The 18973-nt window shown below is 60.5% G+C and overlaps 1 protein-coding gene across 2 annotated transcripts in view; it reads right to left on the reverse strand.

Annotated features, from left to right (window-relative positions):
- The window catches only part of ADAP1 (ArfGAP with dual PH domains 1), a 52618-nt gene that overhangs the window by 18861 nt on the left and 14784 nt on the right, over positions 1-18973 (reverse strand). The window contains exons 1-2 of one of the 2 annotated variants that reach the window (XM_081791624.1): positions 17048-17143; positions 5448-5578 (exon numbers count right to left, since the gene is read on the reverse strand). In XM_081791624.1, the coding sequence (XP_081647750.1) occupies positions 5448-5578; positions 17048-17060 (144 nt within the window). In that variant the 5' untranslated portion in view covers positions 17061-17143. Of the gene's footprint in view, positions 1-5447; positions 5579-17047; positions 17144-18973 lie in introns of those variants that run through there. The other variant, XM_081791623.1, reaches the window with a different exon arrangement.

Consider the following 18973-nt stretch of genomic DNA (forward strand, 5'->3'; position numbering starts at 1 on the left):
CTGCCTCACGCGAGGCCCGCCGTCCACTCATCTGACCCACACGGGCAGGCGGCCCTCGAGAACTGGACACAGCGAGGGCCCCAGAGATGGAGACTGGCCCGGGGCAGCAAAGTGCATGTCCCCCGAGGCGGACAGACAGCAGGAGTCAGGAGTGGGGAGCAGGGCACTGACACGGGCAGTGTGGGTGGGCAGTAGGTGCAAAGGCCCTGAGGAGGGTGCTTGGCGTGCTGGTGTTGGACGACATCCCAGGGCCGGTGTGGGGAGCAGGGAAGGGGCCAGAGGGGCCTGACCGCACAGTGGCCTTGAGGACAAGGGGAGCAAAGGAAATCCCTTGTGTTCCAATCCTGCCTCCTTCCCGAAGCCTCCAGGGAAAGCCTTTCTTCTAACAGCATGGAGCTTTGGGGACCACTGGGTCGTGACCATGGACGACCCAAGTGGGTCAACTGGAAAATACCACCAACAGTAAGACACTTGAGCAAAAGGCTGGTACCAAATTAGAATTCTGAAATCAGAATTCTATGTATCCGAAACCTCAGCCAAGAAGCAGCCTCACAAGAAATGCTCAAAGTCTCCACAAGACAAAACTTACACGCTCCTGAGGGATGAGCACAAAACTGCGCACAGAGACCCGTGCTTGGAAGGGGTGGGAACATGCCGCCTCCTTATGTTAATCTATGCGCTTTTGGAAGTTGTCAAAAACAAAAACAAAAACAAAATAGGAATAGCAGTTTTTTTTTTTTATTTTTTTTAACATTTTATTTATTTTTGAGACAGAGAGAGACAGAGCATGAATGGGGGAGGGGCAGAGAGAGAGGGAGACACAGAATCGGAAGCAGGCTCCAGGCTCTGAGCCATCAGCCCAGAGCCCGACACGGGGCTCGAACTCACGGACTGGGACATCGTGACCTGAGCCGAAGTTGGACGCCCAACCGACTGAGCCACCCAGGCACCCCTAGGAATAGCAGTTTTTAAAGCTAGCAATGGTTCTAAAGTTGATTTTAAAGTTAACAAGCAGGGTAGGGGCGCCTGGGTGGCTCAGTCGGTTAAGCATCCAACTCAGCTCAGCTCATGATCTCACGGTTCGTGGATTCAACCCCCACGTCGGGCTCTGTGCTGACAGCTCAGAGCCTGGAGCCTGCTTCGGATTCTGTGTCTCCCTCTCTCTCTGCCCCTCCCTGGCTCATGCTCGCTCACTCTCTCTCTGTCTCTCTCAAAACATAAACCTTAAAAAAAATTTTTAAAAATACGATTAACAATGGGGCGCCTGGGTGGCTCAGTCGGTTAAACGTCCGACTTCGGCTCAGGTCACGATCTCACGGTCCGTGAGTTCAAGCCCCGCGTCGGGCTCTGGGCTGATGGCTCAGAGCCTGGAGCCTGCTTCCGATTCTGTGTCTCCCTCTCTCTCTGCCCCTCCCCCGTTCATGCTCTGTCTCTCTCTGTCTCAAAAATAAATAAAAAACGTTAAAAAAAAAAATTAAAAAAAAATACGATTAACAAGAAAAAATATTCTAGAAAATTCTGTAAATGAAGACTCTTCCTACCAGATATTAAAACCTGTTACTGACTAGAAAGCCTAATCAACGAAACCAATAAAAGATCCAGAAATCGATCCGCTAGAATCTAAGACTGATATTAAGTGAATTTAATTGGATGGATTAACGGCCATCTCACATCAGCGAGGGGCGTCCACTGGCTGATCATCAGTGGGGGCAGGAAACGCAGAAACCATTGGAGAAAAAGTATGGCTGGACGCAGCCTTTCAGTGACATAACTTCCAGCTGAACTGAAGCTGTGATTTCCAAAATTAAACAGTAAAAATAGTAGATAAGAACCAGGGTATAATTTTAAAAATCATGTTAGGAAGACACAGGAGGAAATCTCCCATTAATGTCTCCCGTTAACACGTGGTTTCCCAGATGGCTTTCCAGAAGCACAAACAACCAGAGACAACAGTGGAACTTCAGAATTAAAAACTGTGCTCCAAAGGATGCCATCGAGAGAGTGCAAGCATCGTGCTGACAGCAGCCGGGCGAGAAGGGCACGGCGTGTGGCCGCGGGGCCGGTGGCACTGGGTCCTTGGACGTGACGGGAATACTTGGAAACAGACAACGTGACCGTGGCAGACGCCATCACACTGTTCCCTTTAAAATGGCGGGTTTAGGGGCGCCTGGGTGGCTCGGTCGGTTAAGCGGCCGACTTCGGCTCAGGTCATGATCCCGCGGTCCGTGAGTTCGAGCCCCGCGTCGGGCTCTGTGCTGACAGCTCGGAGCCTGGAGTCTGTTTCAGATTCTGTGTCTCCCTCTCTCTGACCCTCCCCCGTTCATGCTCTGTCTCTCTCTGTCTCAAAAATAAATAAACGTTAGGGGCGCCTGGGTGGCTCAGTTGGTTAAGCGTCCGACTTCAGCTCAGGTCACGATCTCGCGGTCCGTGAGTTCGAGCCCCGCGTCAGGCTCTGGGCTGATGGCTCAGAGCCTGGAGCCTGCTTCCAATTCTGTGTCTCCCTCACTCTCTCTGCCCCTACCCAGTTCATGCTCTGTCTCTCTCTGTCCCAAAAATAAATAAAACGTTAAAAAAAAAAATTTAAAAATAAATAAACGTTAAAAAAAAAAATTTTTAAATGGCGGGTTTGGGGGGCGCTGGGGCCGCTCAGTCACGTGTCAGACTCTTCATTCTGACTCAGGTTATGATCTCACAGTTCGTGAGTCCGAGCCTCGCGTCGGGCTCTGTGCTGACAGCGTGGAGTCTGCTAGGGATTCTCTCTCTCTCTGCCCCTCCCCCATTCGTGCTCGTGCTCTCTTTCTCTCTCTCGAAATAAATAAATAAATGTAAAAAAATAAAATAAAACGGTGGGTTTTCTGTTACGTGGTTTTCACCTCAGTCATAAGAAATATATACGTATACAGCTCTTCAAGAATATACATTTCTTTTTTTTTAATGTTTATTCATCTTTGAGAGAGAAAGAGAGACAGTGTGAGAGGGGTAGAGTCAGAGAGAGAGGGAGACACAGAATCCGAAGCGGGCTCCAGGCCCTGAGCTGCACAGAGCCCGACGCGGGGCTCGAACCCACGGACCGTGAGATCACGACCTGAGCCGAAGTCGGACGCTTAGCAAACTGAGCCACCCAGACACCCAAAAAATTGGTAAAGGATTTGCGTGGACGTCTCTGTGGAGCACGTACGCAGACAAGCCGGCCGGCGTACGTGGAGATGCTGACCGCCAGGCGCCCACGAGGGCGTCTAGAATCAGAGGCAGGCGGTACGATGCGCTGGGGGCCCGGGGACCACAGTGCACTGCCAGGGGCCACGTGCACCTGTCCTGGACCCCCTGGGAGACCCCCAGGCGTCAAACACAGAGCCCCGTAAGGCACAGCGAGTCCAGGCCATTCCCGGAGGAAGGCGACCCCTGCCCGTGACTCCCTCGCAGCAGCCGAGGGAGTCACGTAGCCCAAGAGTCACCGATGGACGGGCGAGGGCGTAAGTCGAATGTGGCCTATCCACGCAGCGGGAAGCAGTCCACGACAAAGGGGCTTGTGGCGCCGATGCCCGTGGCCACGTGGCTGAACCCTGAACACATGGTGCTCCGCGGGGAAGGAAGTCACAGAGGCCACGGGGGCGGGTGGGGGGGGTGGCGGTCCACTGACATGACCCGCCCAGAAGACGTATGGGGACAGAAAAGCAGATGTTACTTCCGGTAGGGGCTGGGGTGGGGGTCGTGGAGGGAAGGGGGAGGGGCTGCTGAGGGGCACAGGGTCTATTTTGGGAAAATGTTCCAAAATCAGGCAGTGGGGCCGGTGACGCAGCCGGAAACGCGGTGAAATCGCGTCCGTTCACACCTCACAAGGGCGAGTGGCCTGGCGTGAGAGCCGCGGCTCAGTAACGCCCTTATGAGTCAAAAGGAGCCTGGGGCAGAGCGGGCCCCTCTAGGTACCCAGAGACCCGAAAACCACAAAACGCTGATAATTTTGACTCCACCAAGTAAAAAAGTTTCCACTGCACACAGCACGAGCAGAGCCAGAAGGCAGCGCGGACCGGCGGGCCATACGGTCTCGAAGGGTCAGACCCCCAAACGTGGAAGAACACGAGAAAACGAAACAGCTAACAAGGAGTCAGCAAGGGCGCCAACGGGAGGCCACGGATGAGACGCAGAGGACGCTGACCCGCGCCACGGACGCTCAGCGTCACTCGTGATACAAAATGCCATTGGGGCGCCTGGGTGGCTTGGTCGGTTAAGCGTCCGACTTCGGCTCAGGTCGTGATCTCACGGTCCGTGAGTTCGAGCCCCGCGTCGGGCTCTGTGTCGACGGCTCAGAGCCCGGAGCCTGTTTCGGATTCTGTGTCTCCCTCTCTCTCTGCCCCTCCCCTGTTCATGCTCTGTCTCTCTCTATCTCAAAAATAAATAAACGTTAAAAAAAAAAGCCAAACAAGGACCCCGCAGGGACACAGCAGAGGAGGATCCCGGGGCCAGGGTGTGCGGGTGACGCGAAGTCTCCTGGAATCACAGTCACGTGACCTCCCACGTGCAGGAATTAAGGTTCCAGGACCTGCCACGGTCCCGCGGTGGCCTGGCGGTCACGGGGGGTGGGGAAAGGCAGAGCCGGCGCGTCTGTCCAGGGGCCTGGTTCCATGAACCAAGATTCTCCACCGGAGGGGTGACTCCGCCCTGGCGGGCAGGACGGGGGCCACGCTCAGTCACAATACTCCTTGTGGGCACAGGGCTCGGTACCAAACCACGGCGCCCCGGGTGCTCGTGGGCAGGTGGACGGGCAGACAGAACGAGGCCGGTCCACGCAGCGGACGTCGTCCCCCACAGAAAGGCCCAAGCCCTGACAGGCGCTACCAGGCGGGCGGAGCCTGGCCGCGTGGCACTCAGTGAAAGCGGCTGAGGCCAAGGCCACCTGCTGCCTGCGCCCTTTCACGAAAATGCCCACGACAGCCACGTCTGTGGAGACGCAGAGCCTAGGGACGCCGCTCGGCCGGGACCGGACGGCGAGGAGCACGGGTTCCCTTGTCGGGCGTGAGATGTCCTAAAAGTGACTCCGGTGACAGTGGCCTGACCGTGGACCCACCGGAAACGGCTGAGCTGTGTGCTTCGAAAGGGTGAACCGGGGGGCGGACAGCACAGGACACGAAGGCCTTGCTCACCCCATAAGCCCGTCCCCCTGCCCCGCCCGCCCCTCCCTGCCCCCAGCCCCCTGGGCTCCCCGCACCACCACCCTGCCCTCTGCCCTCCCCCCTCTTCCCCTCCCCCCCACCCCACACTCCTCAACCCCCCCGCCCCCCACCGCTCCCCCCTCACAGTGCCGGCCACAGTCAGGAGCCAGGAACACCGGGGGCGGCCACTTCGAGGTGTCTGTGACCCAGGGGGCCGGGCCGAGGGCCTCGTGGGGGTGCAGCCGGACCACAGGGGCTCCTCCAACCCCCCGCAGCCCCATCCCCTCGGGGCCGTACCTCCACTTGGGCCTCCTCCCAGGCATCCAGGCGGACTGACTTCACCTTGCTGACCTGGGGGATGTTCCGGTGGATTCCCGAGCAGCTCAGGCAGATGAACACCCCCAGGGTGTAGGAGGCCCAGTCGGGATCTGGAAGGCAAAGGCGAGACCCTCAGGGGCTGGAGCTCGGCCGGGCCTCTCTGTGGCCTCAGTCTCTCCACCTGTGCAACGGGAGACCGGCGAGGAGATCCCCGGGGCGCACCGGCTCCGTGTCCCGCGCGGGGTCCCTGCCACCAGCCACAGGCGAGCGGCCCCACCCCCGAAGTCCCAGCTCCACAGACGCCCGAGCGGACGCGCCGCGGCCACGGAGACGTGCCCGACAGCGACACTCGATCGGCACCAAGTGCGCCGGGCGCGACAGGGACACTGGCTTGGCCGCGCGCCCACGCGCTCGGACGCACCCCGACGTCTCGCTCGGTGCAACAGCCACGTGCGTTTGCGGATGGCCCTTGACCCGGTCAGGGGCGCGGGTCCACTTTTCCGCAGGTTTGCCAGGTTTCACGTTGAGCCACGGCAGGCGAGCGTGGCGGAACGTGACGCTTGTTCACTCGGGGCACCGACGGCGCCTCCAGGACTGTCCCTCCTGTCGCGCACAGCCCAGCCCGGTAACGGCGCGTGGGGCCGGGGGCTGGGAGGACCGAGCCTCAGGGCCAGCTCTCAGAAGGGGCGGCAGCCGCTGAGACACCTTCTACTTTTAAGCGAAGCTTCTGGATCAGCCGGTTCGAGTCAAGAGGCCGGGAGGGCCAGAGCCCCTCCGCAGACACCACAGGCCCAGCCACAGGCCCACGGCTCTGTGCCAGGGGTGTGTTTGCAGGGGGTGTGCATGTGTGAGTGTATGAGAGCTCACGTGTGCACACACACGTGAGTGGGCAGATGTGGGTGTGCACACGTGTGCGAGTGGGCAGGTGCGGGGGCTGTGAAGGGGCACCTGGGGCCCTGGGGCCCCCCGTTCCCGCCCGGACTCTCGCTGCCCCAGGGCAGCCGGCCCCGCCCCCTCCCGTCCGTCTGGGGAGACGAGGGCTGGCCTACAGCGAGACCCGAGAGGGACACAGGCGGCCGGGAGGCTGGGCAGTTGAGCACGGGGACAAGAAGCGCCAGAGCTGGCGGCCACGGGCCTCGCTACTTTCCAAACCTAACAGCCTAGCTCGCAGCACCCCCGTCCCCACGGCGCCCACGGGGTGGTGAGCCGAGGTCTAGCAGAGGAAGTGCGGGCCGGGGAGGCAGGCTGCTTCTAAGCGGCGCCCAGAATAGAGAAGTTTCAGGAGAACAGCCACGTCATCCCGAGGGCCCTGCGGCCCCCAGGCCGGCTGTCTGAGGGGCGGGGCCTCCGAGCCCTCCCTCCTGGTCCCCACAGGTGCTTATGGGGTGGGGGTGGCTGGTGCAGGATGGGGGTCCCGGTGGGTCTGGGGCGGTGCGGGACGGGGAGGTGACCCCACTCACAGACACGGGCTCCTGGCCGGCGCTCTGAGACCACCAGCAGCCCCGGCCCCCCCACCTCCTGTCTATCCCGGGGTCGCCGACCCAGAGGCTCCCGCGAAGGGCGCAGCCCAGGGAGCCCGAGGCCTCAGAGCCTGGGCTCTGGGAGCCTCGCCACCCCCGCCCCCCCAGAAGAGCTGTGAGCAGAGGCGCGGGGCAGACAGGCACACCCGTCCTCCCACACGTCCCCTCCATCCATTCCCCCCACCCCACCACCCCCGGGGCCCTTCTGCCAGCTCCGCCCACAGGCCGCCACCCCGGAAACCAGAACATCACCAGCTTTCTGCTTGGAACCCACAGGGGACTTTTCCCCCCCTCTCCGGGCTCCTCCCCACGCCCGGCCCGCCCCATCCCTCCCACACCTCAGGGCAAATGTCACCCTCGCAGGCCCCCCGAACACCAGCTCGAGGGACCCCCGCGCGTCCCCATCATAACGCCCTCTGGGTTCTTCGCGGCATCTGCCGGTCCCGACACTTAGTTCCTGCCCTGTTTCTCGTGTGCTGTCGGGGCCGCTGCGCGTGGACGGGTGCCACGAGCCCCCTCCCAGCAGCCCGGCCGCACCCACATTCGGTACCCAGATGCCTACGCTGCCCCCACAGCCACGAGCTCCCTTCCGCTGCTCCAGGATGACGGCTTGGGGGACGCCAGGGCACGGGCCACCACCCCTGCCACCCTGAGCACTGACCTGGGGACGAGGCTTGGCTGCGGCCAGAGGCCAGGCCTCCAACGTGCCGGGACCGTGGAGCAGGCAGGCCGGGCACGTCGGGGGCCCCGGGAGTGGGCCGCGGGGAGCTCGGGTCGGGGGAAGGCCACGTGCCCCGGCTCTGCGCCTCCCCGGGGCCCGGGGGGGCAGAAGGAAACCCCGGGCGGGGGTCGGAGAGCCATAGACCCTCCTCCGGCCCAAGGGCTCTTGGCAGCACGCGGACAGAGGACCGCCACACGCGACCCAAGCCTTCACAGGAACGCGGGGACGCGGACAACACGCAGAGAACGAGCGCAGGGTCCCCGGCTCTGCATGAGCCCACCTCTACCTCTGCCCGCTATTCTCAGAATACCCACTCCCTGCATTCTGGTGTCATTCTCGAGAAACCGCCTGGCTGCTGCGAGGGGCACATGGAAGTCCTGCCCCCGGGCTGCCCCCCGCCAGGCCCCCGCCCCACGCACCCCTGTGCCGTGGGCACAGCCCACCGTTGGCGGCCCTCCTGGAGGCACCCACCCTCCCTGGGCCCCGGGAGCCGCTCCCTCTTTTTGAAGATGCTGCCCCACCAGGAAATGAGGAACTCGTCCGGCAGGAGACAACGTGAGCAGGGAAGATCCACGCGGGCCGCGGACTCGGCCACCAGCCGGCTGGGTCCCCTGGCGTCGCTGCCCGGCCGGAGGGGCCCGCGCAGCAGCGGAAAATCACACCAGGGCAGAGCGGCGGGCTTTCTCCCACAGCCAGACCCGGGAGCCACGGCTCCCTCCCGCATTCGTACTCAGGAGAGACGTGGGCCCCCGCCCGCCTGAGCTGCCCCACTGGCCGCTCACCAGGGAGGACCCCGTGGCCCCGTCACACACCCTGTAGAGCTGAGCAGACCCCCCCGGAGCCAGATGGCCCGGGTTCCCCTCCCTTCCCACCCTTCTCAGCCGGGCGTCCCAAGGCAAGTCACTGACCTGCTCTGGGTCTGTTTCCGGCCTGCAGAATGGGCACGCAGAGCATTCAGGAGCGACAGCCGGGCGCGGAGTGCTCGGTTAAGGGCACTTGTCGTGCAGTGGCACATGCGTCCAGGCCACGCTGCCTGTCCCAGGGATTACTAACGGCTCCTCCGTGCACCCTCAGATATGTCCCGGTTCGGATGGTAATTTCCTCGGCCCCCGGGACGAGGGTCTGCGGCAGAAACCATCGGGGCTCAGCAGCATCTGTTTCTCCAGCTCCCCGGGGTCGGAGCTCACTTCCCAGTCTCCTGGAAGTTTGCCGTGGCTGGGGTTCTGGCCCGGGGAACGTGATCGGACGGACCCGTGTCCCTCTGGGCCTGGCCGACAGCCACCACCCACCCATGTGCTCATGTCTCCATCCTTAGCTGCTGTGTGTGGGGGGGGGGGGGGGGGTCTGAGAAGGGGGGAGGGGTGGAGGCCATAGCGGGAGGAGCCTGGGCCCCCGAGGCACCGTCTGCGGCAGAGAGACCCGGGAGAGCTGGGACCGGGCGCCCCTGCAAAGCTCTGTGTTACAGGCAAATGACAAATGACAAGTCTGGTCTCTGAGATGCGGGGTGTCTGTTACGGCCGCTGGCCTTCCTGACGAACTGTCTGTCTCCCCATTCATTGGGGCCCCCAGGACCCAGCACAGAACCTGGCCAAAACCAGGGGCCCAAGAGTTCATGCTGAATGAGCCCCCCAACAGCCCCACGCGCAGTCCCACTTCCGAGAGAGAGTCAAGGCCTCGTCCCCCGCCTCACCGGCCCACGTTCGCCGAGGATGCGCGGGCAGGCGGGGAGCGTGCAGGGCACAGGGGCTTCGCGGGGAAGAAGGGAGCTGCAGCGGGGCTCACGGCTTGCAGTGAAATGCTGTCCCGGAGAACGAGCGGCGAGGACCAGCGCAGGTCCCAGGAAGGGGAGAGTCCCAGCTCACCACTCGGCTCTGCCTTCCCCAGAGACCTTCACGGAGCTGCTCCGTCAACGGCTGCACACAGAGTACCCAGCAGGTACAGAGTCTCGGGTGAGCAGCACCCCTTCCGGGCCTCACCCTCCTCATCTGTAAGATGGGACAGTAACAGACACCTGCAAAACGGGCCCAACTGGGATGCAGGGCCCACCGGGGTGCAGGAGAGACCCCCACTTTTCACCACCCGGGGACGTCTGCTCTGAGAGTGGACCTCTAGCCCAGGCCTCCCTCCTCACGGCCTTCATCCACTTGTGTGTACGTTCTGAGACTGGCTGAACAAAGACCACCAGATGCCCCTGCCCGGCCATCCTTCTACGCAGTGTCCCGGCCTGGAACATCTGTTTGCAGAACACTTTGGCGGGGATTAGCAAGCTGCGGCCCTCGGGCCCAGTGTTTTGTAAATAAAGTTTTATTGGCACACGGCCACGTCAATCATTTAGTCTATGGGTCCTTCTGCAATAACCCAGCAGAGTTGGGTGGTCGTGACAGAGAAGGTGTGGCCAGCAGAGCCCAAAAAATGTCCTATCTGGTCCTTTAAGAAAACATTTGCTGCCTGGCTCAGCAGAAGAATACCAACTCTCGATCTTGGGGTCGTGAGTTCGAGCCCCATGTTGGATGTAGAGATTAAGACACAAAAAGAAAAGAAAAAGAAAACATTTGCGAAGCCCCGCATTAGAGGGAAAAGGGGTGAGACACAGATGTGAGCCCAGGGAGGACCTGTGATCGGAGGGGTGCTTACTGTCACTGCTAACAATCATCTCTGACAACAAGGCTTCTGGGTTTAAGGAGTGGCTACAGATGGGCCCGACATCTCACGACTGACGTGAGGACCCACTGGTACACAACTTAAGGCTGCCTGCAAGCCTGCCCGTCTGGCGTGTGGGGGGACACGCCCCATGTGCACGCCCGCACACAGGAGGGCTCCGTCCAAGGGGGGCTCAAGGAAGTCTGACTCTAAGAAATGGAGACACTAAGCCTTTCGCAGAGGAACAAAGACAGAAACCGGGGCGCCTGGCTGGCCCGTTCGGCACAGCATCTGACTCCTGGTCTCAGGGTCATGAACTCGAGCCCTACGTTGGGTACAGAGATTAAAAAAAAAAAACAAAAGACAAAATCAGGCACATCACGTGTGTTAGAGGCTATCGCTTGAGGAACAGGATGTTTGTGGTACCTTTTGAGAAAAGCGTTGGGGACGAAATGCCGTTACCCATCCACCAGAAAAGCTACAATGTAGAAGACCGGACCCCCGTGTGACGAGGGTGCGGGGAGGCTGGTACCCTCATACATCACCCGCAGGAGGATAAGCGGCTTCAACTCACTTTGGAAAACGGTTTGGCTGCTGCTCACAGAAGGAAACTTCTCTCCCCCGTAAACCAGGATTTCTACTCCCAGGTGCTCACCAAGGCGAAAGGCAGAGACGTCCACACTTCTGTGACCACAGGAAGATGGTCACACCCAGTAACAGAGACAGGACACAGACCACGCCTCCAGGGATTTATGCCAGGAATGAAGAGCTGCCTTCGCATCTGGAAATCGGTCAACGTAATTCGCCATGTTCACAGGTTAAAAATTCACAGGACTGTCTCGTAGGTCCAGAAAAAACACGTGACAAAATGTAACATCCCGATCAAAATTCTCAGAACACTAGGAATGGAGGGGACCTTTCCTAACTTGGTACACAGCTTCTATGAAACACCTACAGCTGACATCATACCTAACGGAAGAAGACGGAACGTTTCCCCCTAAAATCAGGACCAAGACGGGAAGGTCTGTTCTAATCGCTTCTAATTAAAACTGAACTGGAGATTCTAGTCAGTGCGATAAGGCAGTGACAAAAGAAAAGGCTTCCAGGTTGGAAAGAAAGAAACAAAACCTCTTTCATTCACACACAACATGATTATCAATGTAGAAAATCTGATGGATTCCACAAAAACACTACTATAACTCGTAAAGTTGCAAGACTGGGGCTCCTGGGGGGCTCAGTCGGTCAAGCGTCCGACTTCAGCTCAGGTCATGATCTCACGGTTTGTGGGTTCAGGCCCCACATCAGGCTCTGTGCTGACAGCTCAGAGTCTGGAGCTGCTTCAGATTCTGCGCCTCTCTCTCTCTCTCTCTCTCTCTCTCTCTGTCCCTCCCCTGCTCACACTGTCTCTCTCTCTCTAAAATAAATGTTAAAAAATATATAAATAAAGCTGCAAGATATAAAATATACAAAAATCAATTATATTCGTATATATCAGCAATAAGCAGTTGGAAACTGAACGCTTAAAAACACCATCTACGGGGCACCTGGCTGACTCAGTTGAAAGAGCATGTGACTTGACCTCAGGTCATGAGTTGGAGCCCCATGTTGGGTGCAGAGATTAAATAAACTTAAAAAAAATAAAAATACCATTTACATTCTAGAGATTGTTGTACAACGTGAATGTGTTTTTAATTAATTTTTTACTTTATTTTAAATGTTTATTTTTGAGAGAAAGAGAGAGATGTGAGTGGGAGGGGCAGGGAGAGGGAGACAGAGGGTCTGAAGCTGGCTCGAGTCCGAGCCGTCAGCACAGAGCCCAAGGCGGGGCTCGGACTCACGAACCGTGAGATCGTGACCCGAGCCGAAGTCGGACGCTCAACCGACTGAGCCACCTGGGCGCCCCGACAATGTGAATATTTTAAATGCAAATTAATTATACTTAAAGAGGGTAGGGGCACCTGGGTGGCTCAGTCAGTTGAGCGCCTGAGTTCGGCTCGGGTCACGATCTCACGGTTCGTGAGTTCGAGCCCCGCGTTGGGCTCTGTGCTGACAGCCTGGAGCCTGGAGCCCTTGGATTCTGTGTCTCCCTCTCTCTCTGCCCCCCTCCTCCCTGCTCGTGCTCTGTCTCTCAAAAATGAATAAACGTTTAAAATAATTTTTAAAAAAGAGGGTAAAACAGTAAGTTTTATGTTTTATGTGTTTTCCTACAATGTAAAGTTAAAAACACTGTTATAGAAGCATTGAAAAAATGAAATACCTACAGGTAAAAGGACAAAAGATATGCAAAACAGCACAGTGAACACTACAAAGTGTTGCTGGGATAAATCACAGACCGCCTACATATGTAGGCAGAGATACAGTTTTCCTGGGTTGAAAGATTCAATATCATGAAGATGAAAATTATCTCTAAACTAACCTAGAGACTCAAGGATCCCAATCAGAGTTCCAGCAGGATTTTAAAATATATATTCACAACCCAGTTCTAAAATTCACGTGCAACTACAGGGGACGTAGAGTAGCCAAAACAATTTGGAAAAGGGACAAACGCTACTTGGTTTCAGGGGAACAGAACAGAGACCCAGAAACAGTCCACACGCATTGTTGACAAAGGTGTAAAGGCCATTCAGGGGAGAAAGAAGAACGTTTCAGCACATAGCGTCGGAACAGTTGGAAAACATCTGCAAAAATATTAAACCGCCATCCACACCCCCTGCCACGTACGAAAAGTCACTCGCGACGCACCGCGGTGCCAACGGTAAGACCCAGAGCCAAGGAACTTGCCAAAGAAAACGAGAGAGGCCTTTGGGACCTGGGGTTAGGCAAAGCCTTGTTAGCCACAGAAAACTGAAAAATTAAACAAGTTAAGCTTCATCAGAATTTTTGGAAAGATCTGCTCTTTGATTTTTTTTTTTTTTTAACGTTCATTTATTTTTGAGAGAGAGAGAGACAGAGCATGAACAGGGGAGGGGCAGAGAGAGAGGGAGACACAGAATCTGAAACAGGCTCCAGGCTCTGAGCTGCCAGCACAGAGCCCGACGTGGGCCTCGAACCCACAGACCGCGAGATCATGACCTGAGCCGAAGTCGGACGCTTAACCGACCGAGCCACCCAGGCGCCCCAAGAAAGATCTGCTCTTTGAAAGACACCGGTTGAGGCCGGCCGCACCGGGGACATTTTGCAGATCGTGTATCTGACGAAGGACTTGCGTCCAAAGTACATAAAGAACTGTTCGAACTCAGAAGAAAAGAACTCCATCAGAGAGAGAGGCAGAGGGCATCGACCCAGCAGAGGCGACGTGCGGGCGGTACCTGGCACGGGTACTGCCTGGCTGGCCATCCGGGAAGGGGGACGGGCGTGGGAGCTCTGGGGCCAGGGCAGCCCGCCCTCCAGCCTCTCCTCCCGGCATCCCGGCACTCTTAGAGGGGGTGCGCTTTCTTGTGTGTAACTCACGCCTCGGTAAAGGTGAATTTAAGGAAGCGGAGGTGTGTCTGGACCCCAGCCCTACCCCAGACACCGGGGAAGCAGAGAAATCAGGGCCTCTCACCCCGGTGCGCCCTGCTCTGCGGGGCAGGCAGGGACCTGCTGGATGTGGGCCCATCCAGCGGCCTGACCTTGGAGCAGGAAGCAGGAACGTGCTGGCCATCTCGTCCACCTGGGGTAGGGGCACTGACCCCCATCACACTCGCTTGGGGCTAAAGATCAAGTACGTTGTCCCACCTGGTCCCGTAGCTCTGCCCATCCTACTAGTCCACTTCTACAGAACAAGGCATATAGAGCCCAGAGAGGGTCACACACTCGCCTGAGGTCACACAGCGGCGGAGCTGGACCAGGCTGGCACCTGTCTCCCAGAGCCCGCCCGGACCCTGTTCAGCACAGGCAGGTGCCAGGAGCATGGGAAGCGGCACGGGCTGTGGGACCGGGCAGGGGAGAGGGAAAGAGGTCCTGGGGGCGGGGGTGGCCTCCTAGGGGGCCGTGTGGCAGGTCCACAGGGACACAGGGGGGTGGGCACAGCGGCCCCGCCTCCGGGCAGGGCTCCCAGCACCCGTGGAAACCCACTAGAGGACTGACTTCACATTTGGGTCCGACCCTTCCAGGGGCAGGAGGGGGAGGTGCGGGGACCCCGGGCCTCTCGGAACACCCTCACGTCACGATGGGCGCAGGGGCTCGCGGCCTCCCCCGGGTCCTAAACCTCAGGCCCGGAGAAGCAAGACGAGCAGTGACAGGCACAGGCTGGGCAGAGCTGGGATCCCACCCAGCAAGGCCCGCCCGTCCGCCATCCCTGGAGGTGACGGACTGCCCGCCACCCCTCCGGCCTCCCCTCCTGGGGCGGGGGAGTGTGGAAGACGAGTCCAGCCTCCGCGTACGCCTTCGCCTCGCAAACCCGTAACAGACGGGACAGAGGTTCCCCGCCTGGGGAGCCCTCACCGCACCCCACAGATGAGCTCTGCGCTGAACCAAGGCCAAGGCCGCCAGGAGAAGCGCCGGCAGGAGGCGGGACTGGGCTGGACCGCTGGGGAGAAGGAAGCAGAAGCCTGGGGCCCGTCTTCCAGGCCGGCAGGGTCTGGAGCGGGGCTTGATCCAGCCAGAGGGGTACTTTGACCCAAGGTGCAGAGTGCGGTCCCCCCCGCCCAAGCCTCAGGCTAATGATTCCACAGCACCGTGTGGGGGTGCCGTCTGCCTAGCGAAGATCCTGCCCAAATGTCCCCTCTGTGGTCACGCAGGACGGCGGCTGAGTGCCACTCGGAGGCCGGCCAGCCCGCCTGTGTGAGGGGCCTGTGCACAGTAGGCTCACAGTAGCCCCAGCGAGCGCACCACCAGGGTTGAGAGCCTGTAATCCCAAAGATGAGGCGTGGGGCACCTGCCTCCCCCCGGGGCCAGCCGGGGACATGGTCCTGCTGTCCTCGGACTCAGTGACCCCAGAGGGCCCTGTCCAAGCAACACACACCTGAAACGTCACCCCTGGGCCTGGGGCCTGGGGCCTGGGAAGGCAAGAGCCCTTACTTTAGGGGCGCCTCGGTGGCCCAGTCGGTTAAGCGTCCGACTTCGGCCCAGGTCACGATCTCATGGTTCGTGGGCTTGAGCCCCACGTCGGGCTCTGTGCGGACCGCTCGGAGCCTGGAGCCTGCTTCCGATTCTGTGCCTCCCTCTCTCTCTGCCCCGCCCTGCTCATGCTCTGTCTCTCAAAATAAATAAACATTAAAGAAAATTAAAACAGAACAGACCCTGGACTCAAAAAGTTAAAAACAAACAAAAGCCCTTATTTTAAAGAAGGATCCTGACTCTGGAAGGAGAGTTCTGGAAGTGATTCTGAGCAGCCCTGTAAGACTCCTGGGCTCCAGCAGAGGGACCCTCCCCCCTCCCACCGCCGCGTGCCCCTGAAACCACCACAACAGAGGGCAGAGGGCCAGTGCCCAACAGACTGGCCCTCTGCTGGTGCCCACGTCTTACCAGGACCAGCACCCCCACAGGAGTCAGGTTAGTGGAGTAACTCCTTGCCAAGCGCTCCTGCTTCTCCTGGAGCCAGAGACTCCTGGGCTCCCAGCCCCTCCCTCCTCCCTGAGAAAGCCCCTGGGCAGACTCTCAGGAGGTCACCCTCACCTCCAGAGTGGGGCCTCCAGAGTGGGGCCTGTGTGCGCGTGCACGGAGGACAGGAGCAGCTGGATGAAGGCTGGCGGGAGGTCCCCAAGGGAAGAAGGACAGGGCTGATGCTTTAGTTCTCCAAGTGGCAGGGCTGGGCCTGTGGGCTTCCTTCTCAGGCTGCTGGAGCACAGCCAGATCTGCCCATCTGAGCACACCCCCCCCCCCCATCAGGTCTGCCCACCTGTGCACATGCACCCACCCCCCCCCACCCCCCCGCCAATATCAGAGCCAGGCACCAGGGGTAGGATGTCCACATGTCACGCTCCTAAGCTCAGAGCCCCTCCGGGTGGGAGGGCAGCTGGCTGGGGTATCCCAGCAGCAGAACCCCCTGACCCCAGGCAGGAGGGTCCCACACCCTATTCCCAGGCTCTGCTCTGGCTGCACCCCCTCCCCAGAACCAGACACACAGCTGTCCAGAGCCTGCCCTGCTCCTCTCTTCGGGCACCAGGGATCAGGACTTCCTTGCCCAGGGGCCTGGAGTGAGCCTCCGGCACCTGTGGGGACAGGGGGGGACACGGGGGGGGGGGTCAGAGGGGGACACGGGGGGGCAGAGGAGGGCAAAGGGGGACACGGGGGCAGAGGAGGGCTAAGGGGAGGCAGGGAGGAACAGAAGGCAGCAGAGGGGGGCATAATGGGGCAAGGGGGACAGAGGGGGGCAGTGGGGACAGAGCAGAGGTGGGGGGTAGAAGGGGTAGGGGGGTAGGGGGGCAGAGGGGGGACAGAAGGCAGCAGAGGGGGCAGAGGGGGACATGGGGGGAGCAAAGGAGGGCAAAGGGGAGGCAGGTGGGGACAGAGGGGGGCCAGAGGGCAGGGGTGCGCAGAGGAGAGGCAGGGGGGGCAGAGGGGCGCAGAGGGGCGATGGGCCTGAGCCTGCAGTTCTACCCCTGTCCCCAAACCCACGACATCAGGGCTGCCGGCACATCAGGCCAGGGCCTCGCCCTCTGGGGTGACACGGCCCATCAACCCCAGGCTGCCAGCTTCTTCCCGACTCCCCCAGCGACCCCCTCCCCTCCTCCCCCACTCCCGTGCCTTCCGGGATGTCACTGCCCTCCATCTACCTCTGCTCTGCATTCTCCCGGGGCTTGGAGGTGACTCAGCCCCTCACCATTTCCTGGAGCAGAAGGGAGGCACCTGGGCAGGTGAGACACATCCTGGGGCTGAGCCGGACTGAGCCGGTATCGTCTGGAACCGTGCTCTGGCACAGCCCGGTGGCCGGGCCCCAGAGAACGTCGCCCCTCCCCTGCTGAGGCCCGGGAGTGAGGGGGGCTGAGGTCCAGAAATACAGCGGGCCCGGGGAGGGGGGAGGGCACAGGCGGCCCTCCCCCACAGCCGCCCTGCTGTTTATCCCATGCACCCCCTCCACAGAAGCCAAGCTCGGTGGGGGGGGGGGGGGGGGGGGCACTTGTGCCACCACCAAGGAGGGGCCATCCACACAGTGGCGCTTAGCGGCCCCGTGGCACCTGGAGGAGGGAGGCTCCCACGTTGCCCTTGCTGCCCCCCTGCAGAGGACCCGGCCTCCCCTCCCGACCCTCCCCTCCGTCCCACCTGGCCCAGGGGCCTCCTCCTGGCACGTTCCCTTCCCCCTCCTGGCCCCACGGTACCTTCCGGCCTCCACCCCCGCGTTCACCGAAGCCCCGTCACAGACACCGCTGGCCTCCAAGGTGCCGACCCGAGCCCTTCAGGGACGGGGCAGCGCGCGGCCGGCCTGCGCACCCCCGGTGGTCTTCCCGCCCACCGCCAGCTCCCCAGCTCTCCGTGGCGTCCCGTCTGGTCCCCTGATTATAAACACCCAACCGTGGAGCTGAATGGAGGCCGCACGGCCCTGGAAATACGACAGATGCCACAGAACTGTTGGCTTTTACTGGTCGATTCCGTTTGTGTGACTTTCCCCTCGGCGAACAAAAACACGAAACGGAAAAAGGTACACACCGTCGGCTATTTTCTACCTGGGTTCTACCTCCGGTCGCTTCTCCAGAACGCTCCTCAGCCCCGAGCTCGTGTCTCCCCGCCACCGCCCCCCGGTCTGTGGCGACCTCTCAACCCTAACGCCAGCTCCTGGTCTCCACCCCACTCCCTTCAGCCTCGGCCAAAAACTGGAGTGGCCTCGCCTCTCCCTGTCCGGCACCCCACGCCCCAGGTCGCAGCACACGCTGTTCCCCGAACTTCAGAACATGCGCAGAATCTGACCGCTTCCCGCGGTGTCACCTCTTGTCTGAACGACTCCAAAGTCCCCCAACGGTCTCCCAGCGTCCACCCCACCTCTGTCGGCCGGGGACTCTCCCCGAGAGCCGCAACAAGGCCCCGCGTGCACCGTGTCACCGGTGAGCCCGTCCCCCACCCTTGGCTCTGGACACACCGGCCCCCCTGCTTCCCCTTTCAGCACACGAAGCCACTGCCCCGGCCGGGGCCACCCGCCTTCCGGGGGAGCCGTCTCCCCTCCTCTGTGGATAATTCCGGAAACTCCCGCACTGGGCACCCCTTTTTCTGACCCACCTTTCCCCACGTCCCATCCTGGTGGCGCCCTCACGACACCCTCGCCGTACCCCAGGACCACACCCTGACCTTGGTCACTGCCAGTAACCCCACGCTGGCCACCTCAGCACCTGCGCTCCCCCGCGGCCTGCCCCGACGCCAGGGGCCGCCGGTCCGTTCGCTGCCCCTCTCCTCACAGCCCCGCGGCCTGTGCCCCTCACGTCCCATCCCTCCACCAAAGCCTGTGCCCGAAGAGCTGAATGTTCTAGACCAGGGGAGGCCTGGATGGAAAACTGCGGTCAGTGGTCAATGTCAGCTCTTAGCACAGGAGCAGCGACGCCTCTGGACCCCTGGCCCCGGGCAGGCGTTGGCCCAGCACACAGGAACCAGGTGGGCAACAGGGACCCCGTCCTCCACATATCGTCCCCGAGCTCTTTTCACGGACGGCTGCCTCCAACCAGGAGGTGGGCGGCCGCTCCCCCCGCTCAAGTGACCTCCAAGGGCATAAAGGC

This window comes from Panthera onca, chromosome E3, assembly GCF_046562875.1.
Source record: "Panthera onca isolate mPanOnc1 chromosome E3, mPanOnc1 haplotype 2, whole genome shotgun sequence".
Lineage (NCBI taxonomy): Eukaryota > Metazoa > Chordata > Mammalia > Carnivora > Felidae > Panthera > Panthera onca.